Source organism: Capra hircus, chromosome 29 (assembly GCF_001704415.2).
Source record: "Capra hircus breed San Clemente chromosome 29, ASM170441v1, whole genome shotgun sequence".
NCBI classification, from domain to species: domain Eukaryota; kingdom Metazoa; phylum Chordata; class Mammalia; order Artiodactyla; family Bovidae; genus Capra; species Capra hircus.
In genome coordinates, this window is record NC_030836.1 from 11,101,639 (window position 1) to 11,124,295 (window position 22,657).

Consider the following 22,657-nt stretch of genomic DNA (forward strand, 5'->3'; position numbering starts at 1 on the left):
TTTTTGTTTTCTTCCATGAATGTATATTGCTTTTGTAATCACAGTCGCTATAGCATAAGAGAAGGAAATGGTAGCCCACTCCAGTATTCTTGCCTGGAGAATCCCATGGACAGAGGGGCTTGGTGGGCTACAGTCCACAGGTCGCAAAGAGTCGAACACGACTGAGCGACTTCACTTTCACTATAGCATAAGAAAGACATTTGACCTCTTTGTTCCATTTTCCACAAGAGTATTCTGATTTCTAATATAATATATTGCGTCCTGGTAGGAAAAGGCAGAAACAACCTTATTTTTTAGTATTGTACCTTACCTGCTTTGGCTAATGCCATTAATCCATCTCTTCTGTCAAAGTATAATATAGATACTGGACTGTAATAATTATGATTTATTCTTTGCTTAAGCTCATAATTTTGTATATCTTCTTGCTTGGATACTTCTGGCTAATCCCCTGCATAGATTTGGCTCTAACAATGAATTTTTCCCACTTTCAGGTAAACAACTACAGTTTAGAAGAAGTAACACACGAGGAGGCGGTAGCAATATTGAAGAACACATCAGATGTGGTTTATCTAAAAGTTGGCAAACCCACCACCATTTATATGACTGATCCTTATGGCCCACCTGATATTACGCACTGTAAGTACCAGGCTTAGAGTCATCTTTGAACAGCAGGCCGGGTTTTCAAAATTGGAATTCTGTAAAACTTGGCAAGATCTTCTGCTTACACCTTCACTCTTGCTTAGCCTGTGGAAATACCGCAGAGGGATCTTGTACTTCACTTGTCTTGGGGGCCTTAGCTGATGAGTTGGCAGGTTCACCATTAGAGAAAGGCTTAACAATGTATGTTATGGACAGTGTGATTACGGCAACATAAGAGCAACACATTTTTTTTTAACTGGAGTATAGTTTACATACCATGTTGTATTAATTTCTGCTATACAGCAAAATGATTCAGTTATTCATATATATATATATACTTTTCCATATTCTTTTCCATTATGGTTTATCACAAAATATTGAACATAATTCCTTGTGCTATACAGTGGAAACTTGTTGCTTGTCCATTCTATATTTAATAGTTTGCATCTGCTAATCCCAGACTCCCTATCTATCCTTCCCTAACCCCCACTTCCCCTTGGTAACCACAAGTCTCTTCTCTATATCTGTGAGTCTTTCTATTTCATTGATAGGTTCATATCTTCAGTTCCCCATATAAATGATATGATGTGGTATTTGTCTTTCTTTCTCTGATTTCACTTCACTTTGTATGGTAATCTCTAGGTGCATCCTGGTTGCTGCAAATGGCATTATTTCATTCTTTTTCATCGCTGAGTAGTATTCCAAGGGGTAACGTGTTTTTAAAATTTTTTGATTAGAGTAACCATTTATTGGAGCTTAATTGCAGCTTTACAATGTTGCATTCATTTCTGCTGCACAGCAAAGCAAATAAACTATACATACACATATAGCCACTCTTTTTCAGATTCCCTTCCCGTTTAGGGCATTGAGTAGAGTTTCCTATGCTATACAGTAGGTTTTCATTAGTTTTCATAGGTTATTCATTTTAGAAAAGTTTAAATTTACTTATTTTTTAATTGAAGGATAATTGCTTAACAGAATTGTGTTGGTTTCTGCCAAACAACAGCATGAATCAGCCATAGGTGTAGCTGTGTCCCCTCCCTCTTGAACCTCCCTCCCGCCTCCTACCCCCTGCCACCTCTCTAGGTTGTTAGAGCCCCAGTTTGAATTCCCTAAGCCATATAGCAAATTCCCATTGGCTATCAGTTTTGCATATGTTAATATAAAGTTCCATGTTACTCTCCATCCACCCCACCCTCTCCTTCCTTCCCCCCATCTCCGTGTCCATAAGTCTGTTCTCTATGTCTGTGTCTCCGTTGCTGCCAAGGGCCAACACATTTTTAAAGGCTATTTCTCAAGCCCCTAAAGCACAATAGCTCTCAGGCCATAATAGTCTCTCTTCCTAGTTCAAATCTATATAGTAACAGAGTGGAAAAGAAGGAGACTGGCAAAATAAACTGGGGAGAACACTGTTCTTCTTCTTGGGGAAGAGGATCTTGCCCACAAATGGTGAAATCATGCTCCTTAATCACTATCCTTATAGTTCTAACCTTTATCAGAATTTGATATATTGGCAAGGATGCCAGATAAAATTTTCAGTCACTAAGACAGTGGAGACGGGCTGGAGGTGGGGGCTTCTTGAGCAACAACTAACAATGAGATGCTGCGCTCGATCCTCACAATGTCCATTTCTACATAAGCCCCGTGGTTTCCCCTCTTCTTAATAGGTCAACAAGAAGATTGTCTCTCTGGGGACTAGATTTGGAAGCAATTAATTTTTTCTGATGTGAGTTAAAGGGGCAGTTTTGGCCACATCAGTAAGAGTGCTCATTCTGAAATCTTGAGCAACCAGTTGTGAGACTGAGAACTCAGAATGTCTTCAGGTCCTGTTATTAATTAGTACTATGCTCTTAAGCAAGTCGTTTAACCTCTTTTAGATTTGGATATTTCTCTTGAGGGAAACTTAAATGTTGAATGATTTTGTTACCATTACGTTGGCTATTGGTTTTCTTAATGACTGTAAAATGACTTCCCTCAGAATATATCTTTTTGTCAAGCAAGCAGTAAGACGAGATCAGACTTACCTTAGCATATTGAAGAGTTTTAACTTTCAGAGTTTATCAAGCCAAATGAAGAAAAATCAGTCTTGAGGCTCTGTGAGCTTCTTCTTGATGGGCACATAGGACATTTCTTCTTTCTGTCAGAAGAAAAAAGGAAAAACAAAATTTGCTATTCAATTCAAGAAATATATAGAGTAATTTCAGTACATGCAAAATACCTTATAAGGTAATATGTGAGATCCACAGGAGATGCAGTCCTGGCCTTCATTGAAAGGAAGGTTAATTCAGGTATATAAGTAACAGCAGGATCTGGCAAACTGAGAGGGGATGTATATGCTGTGAGAGAGGTAAAAAGAAATGTCCTTTGGGCACTCAGAGGAAAAGGATATCTCCTGTCTTTGGAAGAGTAGAAAAATCTTTATGCAGAAGGTAGCGTTTGAATTGTATCTTGAAAAAATGGATAAGATTTCAGTATCAGAGATGGGAGAAGAGACAGAAGTTTTAGGTAGCTGGTAAAGTGGAGCAAAAATACAGGTCTTAGGAAGAACAGGCTTTATTTAGGGACCATAGGAGATGTATAAGAGGGGGATATCAAAATGAGTCAGTCTTCCAAGAATGATAAAAGGGAAAGTTTATATTCGGTACACTAATAGCAATGGAGAGTGTGTAAGCCAGAGAACGTCATGATCAGACCTGCATTTTTCAGTGTATAAAATGGATCTGGGGAGAGAGTAGGGGCAGGAGACCCATTTAGCTTTTTAGTCACCCAAAAGGGGGATGAATTAGGGTGGAAGAACAGAAAAGAAAGGCCAGAGTTCTTAGCTTTTCTGGGATGGGAGAATAGTGTATTTAGGGATTAAAGTCTTATACAGTAACTTGCTCCAAGAGCCTTCTGCTTTTGATGGTTTGATATTAACTATGTGAAAAGAATGTGAGCCCTGCAATTAGAAAGCTAACATTTTTATTTCAATAGAACATTAATCATTGTTCTGAAAAAATGTGAGTGCGGGATCTCTCCTCCCGTTTTTCTCTTCACCTAATTATATGAACTGGTCTTACAGATAAAACTGTTATTACATCTTTCCAATCCTAAAGGTCATCATGTGCTTGTACATATTAAATGTAAACAAACAGCAACTCCCATCTCTTGAAGGATCACAGAGTTCTTAGCATGTAGCACAGCCTTTCTATTTTTAACAGGACTGTAGCATGACACATTGAATCACCCACATAACAGATTTCTTTTTTTTTTTCTTCACTCCTTAGCTTATTCTCCACCGATGGAAAACCATCTTCTCTCTGGCAACAATGGCACTTTAGAATATAAAACCTCCCTGCCGCCCATCTCTCCAGGAAGGTACTCACCAATTCCAAAGCACATGCTGGTTGAAGACGATTATACCAGGTCAGATATGTTTGTTGGTTAATTGGGTTTGCAATCTTTATCAGGAAAGAGTGGCATTTTCCTAACATGGTAGCTGTTGCTTCTCAGCTCTATTCAAGCTTATTGTAGTCTCACCTGAAGTGGAAACCTGCCAAGACTTACAAGCACGTGTCATTGTCCTCTGTTGGAAGCAAAACCCACAAATCCTTCGTGGAGAAATTGTAATGTACACACATCCATCACTTTGCAATTTATAGCACTTTTTGATATCTAACATCATTGAGGTTTACAGCTATACTGTAAGATAGGGATTATTACTCAAAGAGAGAAAATGGTGCTGAGGTTCGAAGCGAAGGAAGTGGCATACCAGTGTTACATGTCTGGTAAGTAGAAGAGTCAGAACTGAAAAACTGTTTGTTTGCTTTTATTCTAAATTCCATGTTGTTGCCACCATTGGCCACACACAATTCAATGAACCTGGGGAGTCAGTCAATCCTCCCTTGAGTGCAGTAACTTCAGGTAGAAAGGAAAGGAGTGCAATTAACTCCAAATGGTTTGAATTTAATATATCTCATTAATCTCAAAGGGGAACGAGATAGAATTTTAGGGCAGTGCAAGAGAACCACATGGCTTACCCCGCAAAATAAAACTGAATTTAGCTGGCATGCTTCTGAAAAAGTCAGATCTGATGCTTTAGAGAAGACCAGCTCAGTTTACTTCACGGTCCAGTCAGGATTCAGTAAATTTTGGATGATGAATGAATGAATGCGTGTATGAATAATAGGAAATGTACATTTTTTTTCTTTTTTATTTTGAAGTGTTTTTGTTCCAATGTATGCTCATTGCATTTGGTGAGGTAATGCAAAGATGTTCAAGAAACAAAAAGTTCCCTCAAACCCACTGAGCTTCCCAGTGTGGCACTGTGGCCTGAACCTGTCATATGTTGCCTGATGTCGTACAAACATGTGCAAATCATACTCGGGTGTAGGTGGAGTCTGACATTGTTTTTAACAAAACAAGTTTGTATTTTACACATGGCTCTGCAATTTGCTTTTTTTTTTGCTTTAAGAAATACTTTTACCCAAAATGAGTTTGCCTATAGAAATATACACTTTTTTCCTTGGAAGTATTTGTGTGTAAAAGCGATAGAGATGGGTCCTTTAGTTTTGTATTCTGCCTGTCTACTGAAGTCATTTGTCAGCCTTTAAAAACGTTGAGGAGACTTCCTGCTGCTTAACTTTCCTCTCTGGTGTCTGTGTATGCTTTGGTCTTTTCATTCCTTTGCCATTTCCTTTTAAATGATTAAGCATTTTCCATTTATTTTGCAATTTCAGGTTTGCTGAAGTAGCTTGTTACATCTTTAGCCAAGGAATGGAATGTTTAGATGCTGCAAATGTACATCTGTGGTTTAAATCAAATATAAACCTCTTCCTATGCTGAAACGTCTAATCTCTATGCTCTTAATTAAAATGAGGGCTGCCGCAAAGATAATCCTCATGGTTCTTTAAAGATTGTATAAATACAGGCACCTTTATTCACCAGAGCAGGAATCTATTTGCTCTTATCCTATCACTAATATTTGATAGGATTTTAATTTGAAAATGCCATTTATCTTACTAGGCCCCGTAGTGAATTAAAATTTATTAAACCCCATTCATAATCCAGGACCTTTGCTTGCTCATTTACTGAAACTATCCTTCTAATCCTCTCTGAAACACAGAAAGAGGGACTGTCATCCCCATTTCAGAGATGCAGAAATTGAAGCTCAAAGAGGTTAGGGAACTTTCTTGGGATCAGACAGCTTTTAAGTAGGAAAACTGGGTGCCTTGCCAGCTTTAAAGTTCTAGCTAGGAGGAAACATGTTAACTTTCTCCTTATTTTAAAACTGAAAAGCAAGTTGTGTGCAACTGTTTTCATCTTAGAAACATGTGGCTCGAAAGAGACCAGAGAGACGGTCAAGAATCTGCCTGCCATGCAGGAGACCAGGATTTGATCCCTGGGTCAGGAAGATCCCCTGGAGAATGGAATGGCTACCCACTCCAGTATTCTTGCCTGGAGAATTCCATGGACAGAGGAGCCTGGCAGGCTGCAATTTATTGGGTCACAAAGAGTTGGATACGACTGAGTGACTAACACTTGCATACACACACACACACACACACACACACACACACACACTCTCTCTCTCTCTCTCTCTCTCTCATTATAATAATACTCAATCTGTCAATTCACATGGAATATTTTAGATAGTATGAGAGAAAGAGATTTCATTTTTTTCTACAATGATATACCCTAGTATCTTACTTCTTGCCTGCCTCCTCCTTTGTTCTCTGGCAGGACAATCCCATAGTTTACATAAAATCTTCCGAATGGCTGGTACCTGCAAAACTGGTGAAATAAATTGTATCACTTCACACACACACACACACGCACGCACACACACACACCCCTCCCCCACGTCCTCACCACGCTGTGTGTTCTCACAGGTACTCTGTGATGGAAGGCATTGCCACAGGTCTCGGGGTAAATATTTTCTCAGAGGCATATTCGCTACCTTATTCATGAATATTCATTGACTACTTCCCACTAGACAGTGAGCACTGCGGTAGAGATGCAAAAAGAAATAAGAAACAGCTCCTCTAGGAACTATCAGGTTGGGACAAAAATATATATGAGACCAGTGGATGCCCCAATATCTATTCCCTGATCATGCAGAACCCCCTCTATGAAGTTTTCCATAAAGCCTATACTCACTTGTTTTAATCCTGAGATTTTTGTCAAAATTCCCTTCCCTTGTGGTAATCAATGGCAGTCACTTATCCTTACCCAGAAAATTAAATGTTGGCAACTTGGTGTCAGTCCTCATTTTTTAAATGTAAAAGTTCTGCAAAATCCCGAAGTGTGGAAATGACTAACAGAAACAAACAAAATTAGATCAGTTCAATGAAGTGCTCTTATGTGGCCCTAGCAGAGTTCTCCAGCACCTGAGCTGGCACTAAGGTAATATTTATAAATGAGTTTTTTTGAGTTGTCCATGAATGCCGCACAGGAACAGCCTGTGACATCAAATAAAGTTTTAAAGGGGAGATAAGTTGTGTTTGAGCTTGAAAAAAATGTGTAGGCTCTCTTTGTCAGAGTCAAAGGATGAGGAAGGGCATTCACGGTAGAGGGTAGTGCACAAATACTCAAGGAAGAATTAAAAAAAAATGAATATATCTGTTATAGTTTGAATACAAGACTGAAGGAAAACTACCTACCTTTAAATTATCTTTGTGGTTCCATCCTTTCATTCACAACCTAGTCATAAGATGAGAAATATATAGAATAGTAAAAACAAAAAGATTACTACTATGCACCATTAAGTCCTTTAATATACTTTATCACCCCTATATTATGTATATAATATCCTATTCTTGATTTTTGCAGGTAACGAAAAATGAGTTTAAGTAATTTTTTCATGCCATGCAGCGAACAAACAGCAGAATCAAACTTTGAGTTCATGTCTGTGTTCAAAGTATTCATTCCCAATGCCCCCACCCACTATCTCATACAGTTTCTTTCTATGGAAAAATGTTGAGTAAAGAGGATTATGCTTCTGTTAGGAGAATGGTCCTACCGCTTACCACCTAGATAACCCTGAACAAGTCTTTTAATGTCCTGAGTCTTGATTTTCTCACCTATAAATTTGTTAAAATTATTACTCTCCTAAGGCACTATAGTGGCTTACATTTGCAGCCTACTTTTTATTTTCCTAAAATAGTAAATCAAGAGAATTAATCTTTAATGGTGTGACTTGGGCTGATAGGAAAACAGTTCTGTGAAAAGGGAACCTTCCAACTACCTATATAATTATATCAAATTGGCAGTTTTTTGTTCCAGATGTTCATAATATCTTACTCTATCTGTTGTGAGAAGTATTTTCAGTCTTGCTGATTTATATTCACTTTTGCTAGAGAAATATAATAGGGCTTATTAAAAAGAATTTTGATTAGAAGTATGCTACAATGACTTACCTGGATTTTTTTTTAACCTCTTTTACTGTTTCAGGATATGTGTACCTGAGTAAGCTGGGAAATTTTGTTTTTCCATTGATGTAGAGAAAGGAAGCCTAAACAAAAAGGCCTTGGATAAAATTCTCTTAGTAGAAACCCTGCTGAGTCCCTTATAAATCAAAATTATTATTATGTAAATACTCTGGTCTTCAATTTTTAGAAAACAAAGCTCTTACAATGATGCTGAGATGGTTTTTTTGGCTCCTAGAATTATAGACTATCAGAGTTGGAAGGGCCATAAATGAATATAGAGTCTAATCTTTCTCCATTTGGTGGGCAAGAAACACAAAGTCTAGCAAAATGTGTTGGCTATCCATAAGTCCCACAATTTGTAAGTTACAGAATCAAATTTAGAACCCTTATCTTTGAATGCCCAGTTCAGTGCTCTTTCTGTTTCTCTAAGCTGATGGTCCTTTTTTTATGATAGGGTAAGAAAGAAATAATTACAAAAAGATATAATCAATCAGTGATTACTTATGAGCCGTGCCAACTTTGTGCCTTACCTACAACTATGGATTCCCTCTCTATTGAGCCAAGTCTTCTCTGTCGCCCAGAAGAGACGCCAATTACACACCATCACCATCTGGCCAAGTAATCTCAGGATATACAAACAAATCATTGATACTAAAATGAAACCAAAAGTCTTGGGGATACAAAGTAAAACTGCCCTTTCAAAATAAGGGTATTTAATCTCCCAAGTTATAGATGTGATAAATACCGTTATGAAAGCAGGACCTTAAATTAGCCATGAGGGATATATTCCCCACTTTCAGAAACCCAGCTCGCCTGGCTCTGAACTTACTGTACCCTGATGTCTTTCCAACTGGCTCTATAACGTTTACCCACATAATCTGGTTGATCAAAAAGCAAAGTTACAAAATATACAAGCAGCTCATACAACTCAATACCAGAAAAACAAGCAACCCAGTCAAAAAGTGGGAAAAAGACCTAAACAGCTATTTCTCCAAGAAGACATACAGATGGCTAGCAAACACATGAAAAGATGCTCAAAATCGTTCACTATTAGAGAAATGCAAATCAAAACTACCATGAGATATCACCTCACACCAGTCAGAACAGCCATCATCAAAAAGTCTAGAAACAGTAAGTGCTGGAGAGGGTGTGGAGAAAAGGGAGCACTCTTGCACTGTTGGAAGGAATGTAAATTGACACAGCCACTATGGAAGACGGTATGAAGACTCCTTAAAACACTAGGAATAAAACCACCATGAATATGAAAGTGAAAGTTACTCAGTCATGTCGGACTCTTTGAGACCCCATGGACTTTACAATCCATGGAATTCTCCAGGCCAGAATACTGGAGTGGGTAGCCATTCCCTTCTCCAGGGGATCTTCCCAACCTAGGTCTCCCTCATTGCAGGCAGATTCTTTACCAGCTGAGCCACAAGGGAAGCCCAAGAATACTGGAGTGGGTAGCCTTTCCCTTCTCCAGTGGATCTTCCCGACCCAGGTCTCCCTCATTGCAGGCAGATTCTTTACCAGCTGAGCCACAAGGGAAGCCCAAGAATACTGGAGTGGGTAGCCTTTCCCTTCTCCAGTGGATCTTCCCGACCCAGGTCTCCCTCATTGCAGGCAGATTCTTTACCAGCTGAGCCACAAGGGAAGCCCAAGAATACTGGAGTGGGTAGCCTTTCCCTTCTCCAGTGGATCTTCCCGACCCAGGTCTCCCTCATTGCAGGCAGATTCTTTACCAGCTGAGCCACAAGGGAAGCCCAAGAATACTGGAGTGGGTAGCCTTTCCTTTCTCCAGCGGATCTTCCCAACCCTGGAACTGAACCAGGGTCTCCTGCATTGCAGGTGGATTCTTTACCAACTGAGCTATTAGGGAAGCCCATATGACCCAGCAATCCCACTCCTAGGTAGGTACCCTGAGGAAACCAAAATTGAATAAGACACGTGTATCCCATTGTTCATTGCAACACTGTTTACAATAGCTAGAATGTGGAAGCAACCTAGATGCCCATCGACAGACGAATGGATAAAGATGTTGTGGTGCATATACACAATGGAATATTACTCAGCCATTAAAAAGGAATGCATCTGAGTCAGTTCTAGTGAGGTGGATGAACCTAGAGCCTATTATACAGAGTGAAGTAAGTCAGAAAGAAAAACATAAATATCGTTTTCTAACACATATATACGGAATCTAGAAAAATGCTATGGAAGAATTTATGTACAGGGCAGCAGTGGAGAAACAGACATAGAGAACAGACTTGTGGACATGAGGAGAGGGGAGGAGAGGTTGAGATGTGTGGAAAGAGTAACATGGAAACTTACATTACCACATGTAAAATAGATAGCCAACGGGAATTTGCTGTATGGCTCAGGAAACTCAAACAGGGGCTCTGTATCAACCTAGGAGGGGTGGGGTGGGGAGGGAGATGGGACGGAGGTTCAAAAGGGAGGGGATATATGTATACCTGTGGCTGATTCATGTTGAGGTTTGACAGAAAACCGCAAAATTCTGTAAAGCAATTATCCTTCAATTAAAAAATAAAGAATTTTTTTTAAAAGCAAAAGTTACTATACCCCAATACAAAATAGATTTTTTTTAAAAAGCTAAGTCTAAATAAAGTCAGAGGAAAGATTTCTTATCTCCAGAAACTTTCAAAGACCACTCCAAATTGTGCTCTGATATTCACATTTTGACTCTTTTATTACTAAATAGATATGAACCCATCAATCTAGAGTCTGCCTCCATCCACTCTCCTCAAATTATTAAACAGTAGTTTATTGGACATAGTATCGAAAGTGTTTTCTGCTTCTTTTCTCTTTCTCCCATTCATTCATTCATTTACTCATTCAGTGAATATTCAAGCTTCTGCCATGTGTATTGAATAGGAGATATATAAATAAATAAGTACTGTGGCCCACCAGGCTTCACGTCTATGGGATTTTCCAGGCAAGAACCCTGGAGTGGGTTGCCATTTCCTTCTCCAGGGGATCTTCCTGACCCAGGGATTTAACCCAGGTCTCTGCATTGCAGGCAGATTCTTCACCATCTGAGCCACCAGGGAAGCCCAAATAAGTGCTAAAAAGAAAATAAAATGTATGTGCCTAGACAGCGTTTGGGGAAGATAGCAATGTTAAGGAGGATAACCATGGGATGTCCCTCTGAGGAAACAGTATATGAGCTGAGACCTGAATGAAAAAAGACAAAAAAGGGGGACTGGAGTGATAAACAGATCAGGGAAAGAGAATTCCAGGAAGAGGGAACAGCAAAGCCAAAGTTCCAGAGGCAGGAATAAGCTTTGGGTATTCCAGGAATAGAAGCAAGCCAAGCCTGCCTGGAAGGAGATGAGCTAATGGAAACATGGCTGCAAATTAGATCGGAGGAGTCAGGAGCCTGATGATGTAGGATTTTGTATGGAATAATGAAAAAGTGTAGGTTGAATTATAAGTGCATTGAGCGTTTACTAGGGAGAAGTAACCAGGAGAATGATATTACCTGATTCATGTTTTATTTAAAAAAAAAAACAAAAAACCTCTGACTAGTATGTGGAGAAAGACCACTGAAGAAACAAGGGAGAAATTATGACAGCCAGGGCTGGGAGGACAGGAGGCAATGGAGGAGAAGAGGGGAGGAGGAATCTGAGCCAGATTTTAGAGATGGATTTAACAGCCGTGATCCAGGGAGCGGGGAGTCCTGCTTGAGGCAGACTAATTTACTGCTGGTCATTTGTACACTTGTGGTTTGCTGTGGAGAAAGCTTTCAGGAACGGCCTTAAGTGTTTGCCACTGTGGTTGGCTTTGTTTTTCCCCTTAGTGTTTATCAATCAGAACTGGTTAGAGGCTAAATCACTGTTTCTCAAATATTTGTACCTGCATGCCTTTAGGCCTTGAGAAAGGAATTTGTTCTCCTTGGGGTAGAACATGAAGCTTTCTGCGCAAGCATGAAACACCCAAATCTTGCTGCTGCCAAGTCGCTTCAGTCGTGTCCGACTCTGTGCAACCCCATAGATGGCAGCCCACCAGGCTCCACCGTCCCTGGGGTTCTCCAGGGAAGAACACTGGAGTGGGTTGCCATAGACGTGCTCCTGTCATAAAAACAGGAGCGATATCCTTGTTGCTTTAGTGTGAAAATATTTTGATTACAAATTTAAGTATTTTTCTCCAAAGTCTTAAAGTAAGCTTGACACACCAGAAAGGTCTTCTGGATACAAGTCCCTGGCAAAGACTACAAACCCCAAGATATGGATGAGCACCCAAGTTTAAGAAGCACTGAGCATATTTACACAAGCACGTCAGTTATTAAGTCTGTATTGTAGAAACAGCCACTTAATCATGTCTCAAGATTTAGGGTCTCCATTAGAGACAGGTTCTCACGGGATCAGACAGCACTTTCCATCAGCATGAAGTCTGGTCCTATTCTAGCCTCTCTTCTTTTTAACTTATATTTAATGATTTGAAGCCGTTTCTGAATGAACCGGAAGTTCTTTCAACACAGGAAAGAAATCTTTTCTTATATGCCTTTATCCAAGTATAGGAGAAAGGACCTGGGTGTTCCCTGGGCAGACAGCTGTGCCTGATTAGAGTCAGGATGTGGGGGGCAGAGTGTTGAGGTGGGTACAGCCCGGAGCCACCCTCCTTAGCATCCTGTCTTGACCTCCTCCTAGCTGTTTGACCTTGGGCAAGTTGTGTAACTGACCTCTGCCTCAGTTTTCTCATGGATAAAAGGAACAGACTAACACTTCCCACCTCATAGTCTTGTTGTCACAAGAAACAGAGTTAATACATACGAAGTTCTTAGAAAAAAGTAAGCATTTCGTAAACGTTAATGTCAACCGCAAACTGGCACTCTCCATGGGCACTTGCCATCTGCCTCTATAAGGGTTAAATCATGTGCCGCTGCAGCTGCTGACCCTCAACAACCCCTGAAGGGAGTCCAGGGTGGAGATCAGGAAAGAGGCACCCTGTGCTCTGGAAAACTGGCAGAACAGGTCTTCAGATAGTTAGATATTTTCAGGAACTGATTTTGTGAGCCCAGTTCTTGCATCTTCTCATATCCAGAAAAGCAGTAAATTTTTTCATGGTGACATCTGCTCCTCAAGACCAGCAAAATCTTCTGCAAAAATATGTGCTTGATCACATGAACTTCCCCTTCATCCACATCACATATGTATTGGTCTTCACCCTCCAGCCTCTTTGGAGCAGTTTCTCAGAGCTCTCTGAGGTGCTGTCTCCCAGCCTGCAGTCCTCATTTTGCCCCAAAGAAAACTTAGGTCACAACTCTTACGTTGTTTTAAGTCGACATTAGCTCCTATTAATACTATTTAAAACAAGGATTTAAGACGAAGTGCTCCACAAATAGAGTTTTTGAATGGAAATGTAGCCAACAATGCTATCTATCCAGATACTCAAACAAAATCTACTTTTACATTTTTTTTCAACTAATTTGTCTCCCAGAGCACATTTGATTTCCTTAGAACATTGTATTACAGGAAGTCCTCAGTCTTAATGTTTTATTAGGGATCTTTATTTTTATTAATGGGCTTTCCTGGTGGTTCAGATGGTAAAGAATCTGCCTGCAATGCAGGAGACCCAGGTTTGATCCCTGGGTTGGGAAGATCCCCTGGAGAAGGGAATGGCTACCCTCTCCAGTATTCTTGCCTGGAAAACTGTATGGGAGTCTGGTGGGTTACAGCCAATGGGGTTGCCAAGAGTCCGACCTGACTGAATGACTAACACTTTCATTTTTATTAATACTCCTAATACACATTATTAATATAATGAGTATCTATTCCCATGAAGAACTGAATATAATCTTCACAGTTAGTGACACATTTTCATCTGATTTTTGTCTCAAATTGATTTTCACCAAACCCATGTAAGTGAGGTGATTTAATGGTTGAAGCAACGGAAGATGAAAGAATTTCAGTGACTACCTATGGTCACATGGGATGGCTCAGACGGTAAAGCATCTGTCTACAATGCAGGAGACCTGGGTTTGATCCCTGGATCGGGAAGATCCCCTGGAGAAGGAAATGGCAATCCACTCCAGTACTATTGCCTGGAAAATCCCATGAACAGAGGAGCCTGGTAGGCTACAGTTCATGGGGTCACAAAGAGTCGGACACGACTGAGCGACTTCACCTTCACGTATTCCCATCTTTATTGAAAATATAAAGTAGGATTCAGTGGAACCAAATATAATAAACACTAGTGACAGAAGATGAGATGGTTGGATGGCATCACCAACTCAATGGACATGAGTTTGAGCAAACTCCGGGAGATGGTGAAGGACAAGGAAGCCTGGTGTGCTGCAGTCCATGGGGCCGCACAGAGTTGAAAACAACTGAGTGACTAAACAACCAACAGCAGTCCCTCAGTCTGGCCTCTGTAGCCAAATACAATTATTCTCTGGATAATTAATTGATATTTGCCCTATTTTTTCATAGTAGGCCTCAACAGCCAACACCATGTAGCTTTTCACTCAAAGAAATTCTGCAGAATATGTCATCAGACTCCTCACAGCCTTTGTAAAGTGCATTGTTGAGCTTAACCAAGTCAGAGGTTCATCAGCAGAGTCTCTGAGTTATGTTTTGCCCTGTGCTACATGCCCACTTTCTGCGGTGAGGAGCCTGGCACTATAATGTCTCTCCTGAAGCAAAGGACAGTAATGAGACGGAGTGAATGGGGCAAGACAGGTAAGACAAATGGAGGATGACTCAGTTAGCAGACGCCTCCAGAGGAATTTTCTCTTTGTTGATGGTGGCTCCACATAATCATTTAGATTTACTTTAATCATTTAGATTTACTTACATAAACCGTAAGGCATGATTGATAGGGCTATCCTGTTAGAAACAGAGAGAGTGGGTATGCTAGTGGGGAAGCTGATGAATCTTAACTAATGGAAAATATCCAAATATATATGGGAAAACATGTTAAGCTGCTGTTTGCTGTCAGGGAAATGAATTTAATGATAGGAAAAATGAAACAGTAATGGAAATTTTAAGGCAGTCTTTTATAGATGTTTATCATTTTGTATGTACTTAATAAATTAGCCAGACATAAATGCACAGCATTAGGCCTTATAATGTTATGGAAGATGGTTATGTATGTACTTAATAAATTAGCCAGACATAAATACGCAGCATTAGGCCTTATAATGTTATGGAAGATGGTTATGTATGTACTTAATAAATTAGCCAGACATAAATACACAGCGTTAGGCCTTATAATGTTATGGAAGATGGTTATTGCACATCCACGGCTATTGTTATTATAGATGTAAAATTCAAACAGATAGTTGTTTAATCAATATTGTATTACATTTTAACAGAATGAATTTAGCCTTGGCCTCCAGGGCTGGTTGAGATTAAAAAAAAAAAAAGAATTAATGATAGGCAATGGAGAATGTTGTAGGGACCATAGTACAAGCAATCAGCTATTAATTGACTCCAGGCCCCTTAAATTGCAAGTTAATACTACCACCAACAAATGTGTGGCTTATCTCTGGCCCTTTTCCTGTGGCATTGAAACAGGGTGCATGTTATGATTAAAGACAAGGAGACATAGCCTCTTCCTCTAGGAATTTGTTTTCTCATCCATGTGTCCGTAAAGTAATAGACAGACGACAGCTGATTCTCAGTTGTTTACATGTGGTGTATACTTTGAAAATTTTCCAGAACAGCATTGCAATCCCTGAGTGACTCCTAACATTTGCTCCAAGGGTCCCCGCCTCTAGGATCTAATGGTTGATTATCTGAGGTGGCATTGATATAATAATAATAGAGATAAAGTGCACAGTAAATGTAATGCTCTTGAATCATCCCCAAACCGTACCCCACTCTGGTCTGTGGAAGAATTGTCTTCCATGGATCTGGTCCCTGGTGCCAAAAAGTTTGGGGAACATTGCCATTTGCTGCTGCGAGGGAGGTTACCATGTTAATAGTAATGTTTGCCTTAAGAAAATGTAAGACAACCATAGCATACAATTATTGCATATCAGAGACTTATATTCTTTTATAATATAGATATCAATTTCATAATTTTTAGGTTGCATCATTCACTTTTTGCTTCTGGGTAATTTCTTTATTCTAGATAGTTAATCAAGCTATATCTGAGTAAAACACATTTTAAAAATACTGCCTGCAAACATGTTCTCCAGACATCCTTTTCAATCTTTAATCTATTTCTTACCCCTTTTATTGTTTTCTACCCCTCTTCATTTTTTTCCAATAAGTTTTATTATTTTCCCTGATTATAAAAGCGTTATGTATTTGTATAAAAGTTATAAAATAACAAAAATGTAAAGAAAAACTCACACCACAGAAAGATAATCGTTATTCTTTCTAGCTTTTAATTTTGTATTGGGGTACAGCCGATTAACAGTGTTGTGATAGTTACAGGTGAACAGTGAATGGTCTCAGCCATATATATACACATGTATCCATTCTCCCCCAAACCCCCTCCTGGAAGGTCATATATGCACTGCTACATTTAAAATGGATAACCATCAAAGACCTAGTGCACGTGGAACTCTGCTCAATATTATGTGCCAGCCTGGATGGGAGGGGGATAATCGTTATTAATAAGTGATACGTTTCCATTAAGTTATTTTCTATTGATACCTATAGTAAGTTGCAAAGTTGAGATCTGAACACCGTTCAGTCTGGTTCCAGAGTGCATATACTTGACCCCGCTAGGAAAGGGCAAGTGGTTGCTATATAAAGGGATAGGATTCAAACTAACACCCAGGTCTGGCTCTTTTTGCTGTATTGCATGGGTAGCGTTAATAGCATTAATATTTCTAGAATTTCCTCTGTGCTTCGAATTAGTCTTTCTCTGGTTTTTCCTTTGTCCAGAAAAGTGAAACTAAAGTTTTATTCATTGCTTCCTCCCAGCAACAATTGTGGCCTGTTCAGGGGAGGAGTCAGTTTTTCTCTGAGAAAAGGCAAGCCTTCTGTACGGTGCACTAGCAGCCTGAGGGTCAGTCTTTAAAGCTTGTCATTCCCAGTCTAACGCCAGACCCCATGTGGTTGCCTTTAACGAGTATTTGAAGTCCTCACTGAAATACCTTAGCTGTCCCCGTGAGTGTCAACATTTAAATATCAGTGCTCATCCTAGCTCTCTTAAAATTAGACAGACCTTAAAGTAGAACGATGTGAGTCCTTTATTATGTAAACTGTGTCCTAAATGGAAATGCTGTCCACCACGCCATTTAGAGCTCAATATTTCCTTTTATGTTTTCCCCCCCTAATCTTTTCCTAAAGTCTCATTTACCATGTTCAGATAAGGGATGAAGGCAGAATGAAACAGCTGAAATAAATGTGATAGCTAGAGATTTCACAGCCAATTATGTGAGGCCTTGCTCTGAATTTATAACAGGACTGGTGAACTCTGATAGCTATCCAGTGCTGCCCAGCGACTTTCCGCTTTCCCCTTTAGCTCCTGTAACACCGTACGAGCAGAGAGATGTTATTGTATTTATTTAGCTGTTTGAGCATCTGAGGTGATAGAGATGCCATAATTTTCCCTGTAGCAATAAAGAGTAAGTGGCAAATCCCAAGCCCAGAGCCCAGAAGCAGGGTGACCTTTGACTAAGAGTTCAGATTTTGGACCCATAGTAATTCTGGGTTCACCACTCACTAGCTCTTTGACCTTGGATGCCTTATGTCACCTCTCTATGCCTGTTTCCCCACCCATGCCTATACCATGGGTTATTATTAGGATTCCGTGAAGTAGTCTATATAAAACACTTGACACAGAGCTTGGTACAAAACAAGCTGCATTCAGGTTAACTATCATTATCATTATCACTAGGTTTGACTTCTAGTCCAGGGCACTGTGGTGATTATAGGATCAGTTGCAGTTATTGATAGCAGTGCTGGTTGGGGATGGTGAAATGAAATTAGGAAGCGAACAAGAGGGAAATATGCTTTCAGCTAACCTAATAAAATTTAGATTTATACTATATTTATAGTTACTTTAAAAGGGCGGATTTTGAGACCTTATGTTGATTTAGTGATGTTTCCTTTATATTTCAATTTCTTTTAAAATATATAGAGAGATCCTAATTAAGAAGACTTTATTCAAAACCAAACCTAACCATTAATGTTATAAAGAAAAGTCTGTGTTAAAGACTTAAAGCTTTATAGACTTAGAGCTGATTTCTTTTTTTCTTGGCCACTCCACATGGCTTGCAGGACCTTAGTTCTTAGTTCTGTAACCAGGGATTGAACCCATGCCCGCTGCAGTGAAAACACAAACTCTTAACCCCTAGGCTGCCAGGGAAGTCCCTGATTTTTAATTTAAAAATTCTAAATTAAAAATTCTAGAATGCTAAGTAAACACAAATATATACCTTTCCAAATACTCAGGTTTACTATGCAGGCATCCTAAAACTTTTTAAATAGGTGCCGTGAGGACTTTAGCAGAGCCTCATGATTTGAGCCCAAAAGCCAACTATATACCCAGCAATACCTATGGTAAAGTTTCCTACTTCCCAAGGGTAGCGTTAATTCTGTGGCTTTGCTGTATAACAAGATTGGACCATGTACGGTTGGATGGAGTTCCACATACAGTATGTAGCCAAATCCATATAATGCTGAGTGTAGCTCTGATAAGGTTATTCTGAGTTTAAAATCATGACAACTAAAGGGAGCTGTGAGGAGGAGCTTGGAGTGAGAAGGTGGTCTCCCCAGCTCAAGCAAAGTAGTATCTTCCTGAGAACCACTGTATTCTGTAGCTTAGACAGAAATATTTGGTTACATTCTGCTTGTTGGTGGTGGTGGTGTTCAGTGGCTAAGTCATGTCCGATTCTTTGTAATTCCACAGACTGCAGCACACCAGGCTTCCCTGTCTTTCACTATCTCCCTGAGTTTGCTCAAACTGATATCCATTGAGTTAGGGATTCTATCTAAGCATCTGATCCTCTGTCACCCCCTTCTCCTCCTGCCCTCAATCTTCCCCAGCATCAGGGTCTTTTCCAGTGAAGCAGCTCTTTGCATCAGGTGGCCAAAGTATTGGAGCTTCAGCTTCAGTATCAGTCCTTCCAGTGAATATTCAGAGTTGATTTCCTTTAGGAATGACTGGTTCGATCTCCTTGCTATCCAGGGGACTCTTAAGAGTCTTCTCTAGCATCACAAAAAATTAAGTTTTATATATCCCACTAATAAAATAAGAGTAGTACTTCTTACCTTCCATTGGAGAAAAAGAACTTAATATTTATACTCTCTAGATACTAACATTGATCAGCTGAATATTACCAAGTCAAAAAAGTTTAGAACAACACTTGCTGAAAGAGATGATGCAATTCAAAACGTGGCTACTTCATAACTCTCTCAGAAAGAACAGGTCTACTGCCTAAACCTAATTCCAAACCCTCACAAGTAGTCAGTCACAAGTGAAACCTGTTTGAACACAGACTCCCAAGTCCTACCCCAGATCTACCAAATCTGTGTGTCCAGGGATAGTATTAGTTAGTATTAAAAAAACAGAACAAAAGCCATCAAGTAATTCTGATGCAGGCAAGTTCAGGGACCACTGGCTTAAATTCACTGTGTCTTTGCCTTCAGAAAATTGTGTGATCAAAGTAAAAGCAAAATGCACCACATTACAAGAAAACTTGATCGGGTGTTTCCTTCATATAGCAAGATTTTATTTAAAAAAAAAAAACATTGAGTGACTCTACATTTTGGTAATTTTCAAAATATTTCAAACCTTCTACTAGCAAAAAATATCCAGTTCAGTTCAATTCAGTCACTCAGTCGTGTCCGACTCTTTGCGACCCTATGGATGGCAGCACACCAGGCTTCCCTGTCCATCACCAACCACCTGAGTCTACTCAAACTCATGTCCTTCGCATTGTGATAACATCCAATCATCTCATCCTCTGTCATCCCCTTCTCCTCCCGCCTTCAATCTTTGCCAGCATCAGGGTCTTTTCAAATGAGTCAGTTCTTCCCGTCAGGTGGCCAAAATGTTGAAGTTTCAGCTTCAACATCCATTCTTCCAGTGAATATTCAGGACTGATTTCCTTTAGGATGGACTGGTTGATCTCCTCGCAGTCCAAGAGACTCTCAAGAGTCTTCTCCACCACTGCAGTTCAAAGCATCAATTCTTTGGTGCTCAGCTTTATTTATAGTCCAATTCTCACACCCATACCTGACTACTGGAAAAACCATAGCTTTGACTAGACAGACCTTTGTTGGCAAAATAATGTCTGTTTTTTATATGCTTCTAGATTGGTCATAACTTTTCTTCCAAGGAGTAAGTGTCTTTTAACTTCATGGCTGCAATCACCATCTGCAGTGATTTTGGAGCCCAAAAAAATAGTCAGCCACTGTTTCCACTGTTTCCCCATCTATTTGCCATGAAGTGACAGGACCAGATGCCATGATCTTCGTTTTCTGAATGTTGAGCTTTAAGCCAACTTTTTCACTCTCCTCTTTCACTTTCATCAAGAGGCTCTTTAGTTCTTCTTCACTTTCCGCCATAAGGGTGGTGTCATCTGCATATCTGAAGTTATTGATATTTCTCCCGGCAATCTTGATTCCAGCTTGTGCTTCTTCCAGCCCAGCGTTTCTCATGATGTACTCTGCATAGAAGTTAAATAAGCAGGGTGACAGTATACAGCCTTGACGTACTCCGTTTCCTATTTGGAACCAGTCTGTTGTTCCATGTCCAGTTCTAACTGTTGCTTCCTGACCTGCATACAGATTTCTCAAGAGGCAGGTCAGGTGGTCTAGTATTCCCATCTCTAAAAATTTTCCACAGTTTGTGGTAATCCACACAGTCAAAGGCTTTGGCATAGTCAATAAAGCATAAATAGATGTTTTTCTGGAACTCTTGCTTTTTAGATGATCCTGCGGATGCTGGTAATTTGATCTCTGTTTCCTCTGCCTTTTCTAAATCTAGCTTGAACATCTGGAAGTTTACGGTTGTTGAAGCCTGGCTTGGAGAATTTTGAGCATTACTTAGCCAGTGTGTGAGATGAGTGCAATTGTGCAGTAGTTTGAGCATTCTTTGGCATTGCCTTTCTTTGGGATTGGAATGAAAACTGACCTTTTCCAGTCCTGTGGCCACTGCTGAGTTTTCCACATTTGCTGGCATATTGAGTGCAGCACTTTCACAGCATCATCTTTTATTTATTTATTTAACTTTATTTTACTTTACGGGGCTTCCCTGGTGGCTCAGAGGTTAACACATCTGCCTGGAATGCGGGAGACCCAGGTTCAATCCCTGGGTCAGAAGATTCCCTGGAGAAGGAAATGGCAACCCACTCCAGTGCTCTTGCCTGGAGAATCCCATGGAGGGAGGAGTGTGGTAGGCTACAGTCCATGGGGTCGCAAAGAGTCGGACATGACTGAGCGACTTCACTTTCACTTACTTTACAGTACTGTATTGGTTTTGCCATACATCAACATGAATTCTCCACGAGTGTACACGCGTTCCCAATCCTGAACCCCCTTCCACCTCCCTCCCCATGCCATCCCTCTGGGTCATCCCAGTGCACCAGCCCCAAGCATCCTGTATCCTGCATCGAACCTAGACTGGCGATTTGTTTCTTATATGATATTATACATGTTTCAATGCCATTCTCCCAAATCATCCCACCCTCTCCCTCTCCCACAGAGTCCAAAAGACTGTTCTATACATCTGTGTCTCTTATGCTGTCTCGCATGTAGGGTTATCGTTGCCATCTTTCCACATTCCATATATAGGTGTTAGGGTACTGTTTGGTGCTTTTCTTTCTGGCTTACTTCACTCTGTATAATCAGCTCCAGTTTCATCCACCTCATTAGAACTGATTCAGATGTATTCTTTTTAATGGCTGAGTAATACTCCATTGTGTATATGTACCACAGCTTTCTTATCCATTCATCTGCTGATGGACATCTAGGTTGCTTCCATGTCCTGGCTATTATAAACAGTGCTGAATCTGAAATAGCTCAACTGGAATTCCATCACCTCCACTAGCTTTGTTTGTCGTGATGCTTCCTATGGGCCACTTGACTTCACATTCCAGTTGTCTGGCTCTAGGTGAGTGATCACACCATCATGATTATCTGGGTCGTGAAGATCTTTTTTGTATAGTTCTGTGTATTCTTGCCACCTCTTCTTAATATCTTCTGCTTCTGTTAGGTCCATACCATTTCTGTCCTTTATTGTGCCCATCTTTGCATGAAATGTTCCTTTGGTATCTCTAGTTTTCTTGAAGAGATCTCTAGTCTTTCCCATTCTGTTGTTTTCTTCTGTTTATTTGCACTGATCACTGCGGAAGGCTTTCTTATCTCTCCTTGCTATTCTTTGGAACTCTGCATTCAGATGGGTATATCTTTCCTTTTCTCCTTTTGTTGATTAGAATTTTCCAGCAATGAAGTAGCTTTAAATTAAAAACAAAAATTGAGTGACTCTAGCCGCTGACAATACTAGTGATAAGTACCCCAGAAAGAACATTGCTTCTGAGCAAGATTTACCAATCACAGAATTTGTTCAGTGGTACTTTGATCTTACCATTAAAATGTTAGACTTTTTATTTATAAACATCTATAGCAGGTATGCATTTTACTCTGTAAACACACTTTTTTTTTTTTACTGGCACATTATTTTATTTT

General features: G+C 39.9%; 1 protein-coding gene across 20 annotated transcripts in view; it reads left to right on the forward strand.

Moving 5' to 3' along the window:
• The window catches only part of DLG2 (discs large MAGUK scaffold protein 2), a 2,364,981-nt gene that overhangs the window by 1,746,557 nt on the left and 595,767 nt on the right, over positions 1-22,657 (forward strand). For all 20 annotated transcript variants that reach the window (XM_018042817.1, XM_018042821.1, XM_018042823.1 and 17 more), the window contains 2 exons: positions 492-636; positions 3,906-4,044. In XM_018042817.1, the coding sequence (XP_017898306.1) occupies positions 492-636; positions 3,906-4,044 (284 nt within the window). The remainder of the gene's footprint in view (positions 1-491; positions 637-3,905; positions 4,045-22,657) is intronic.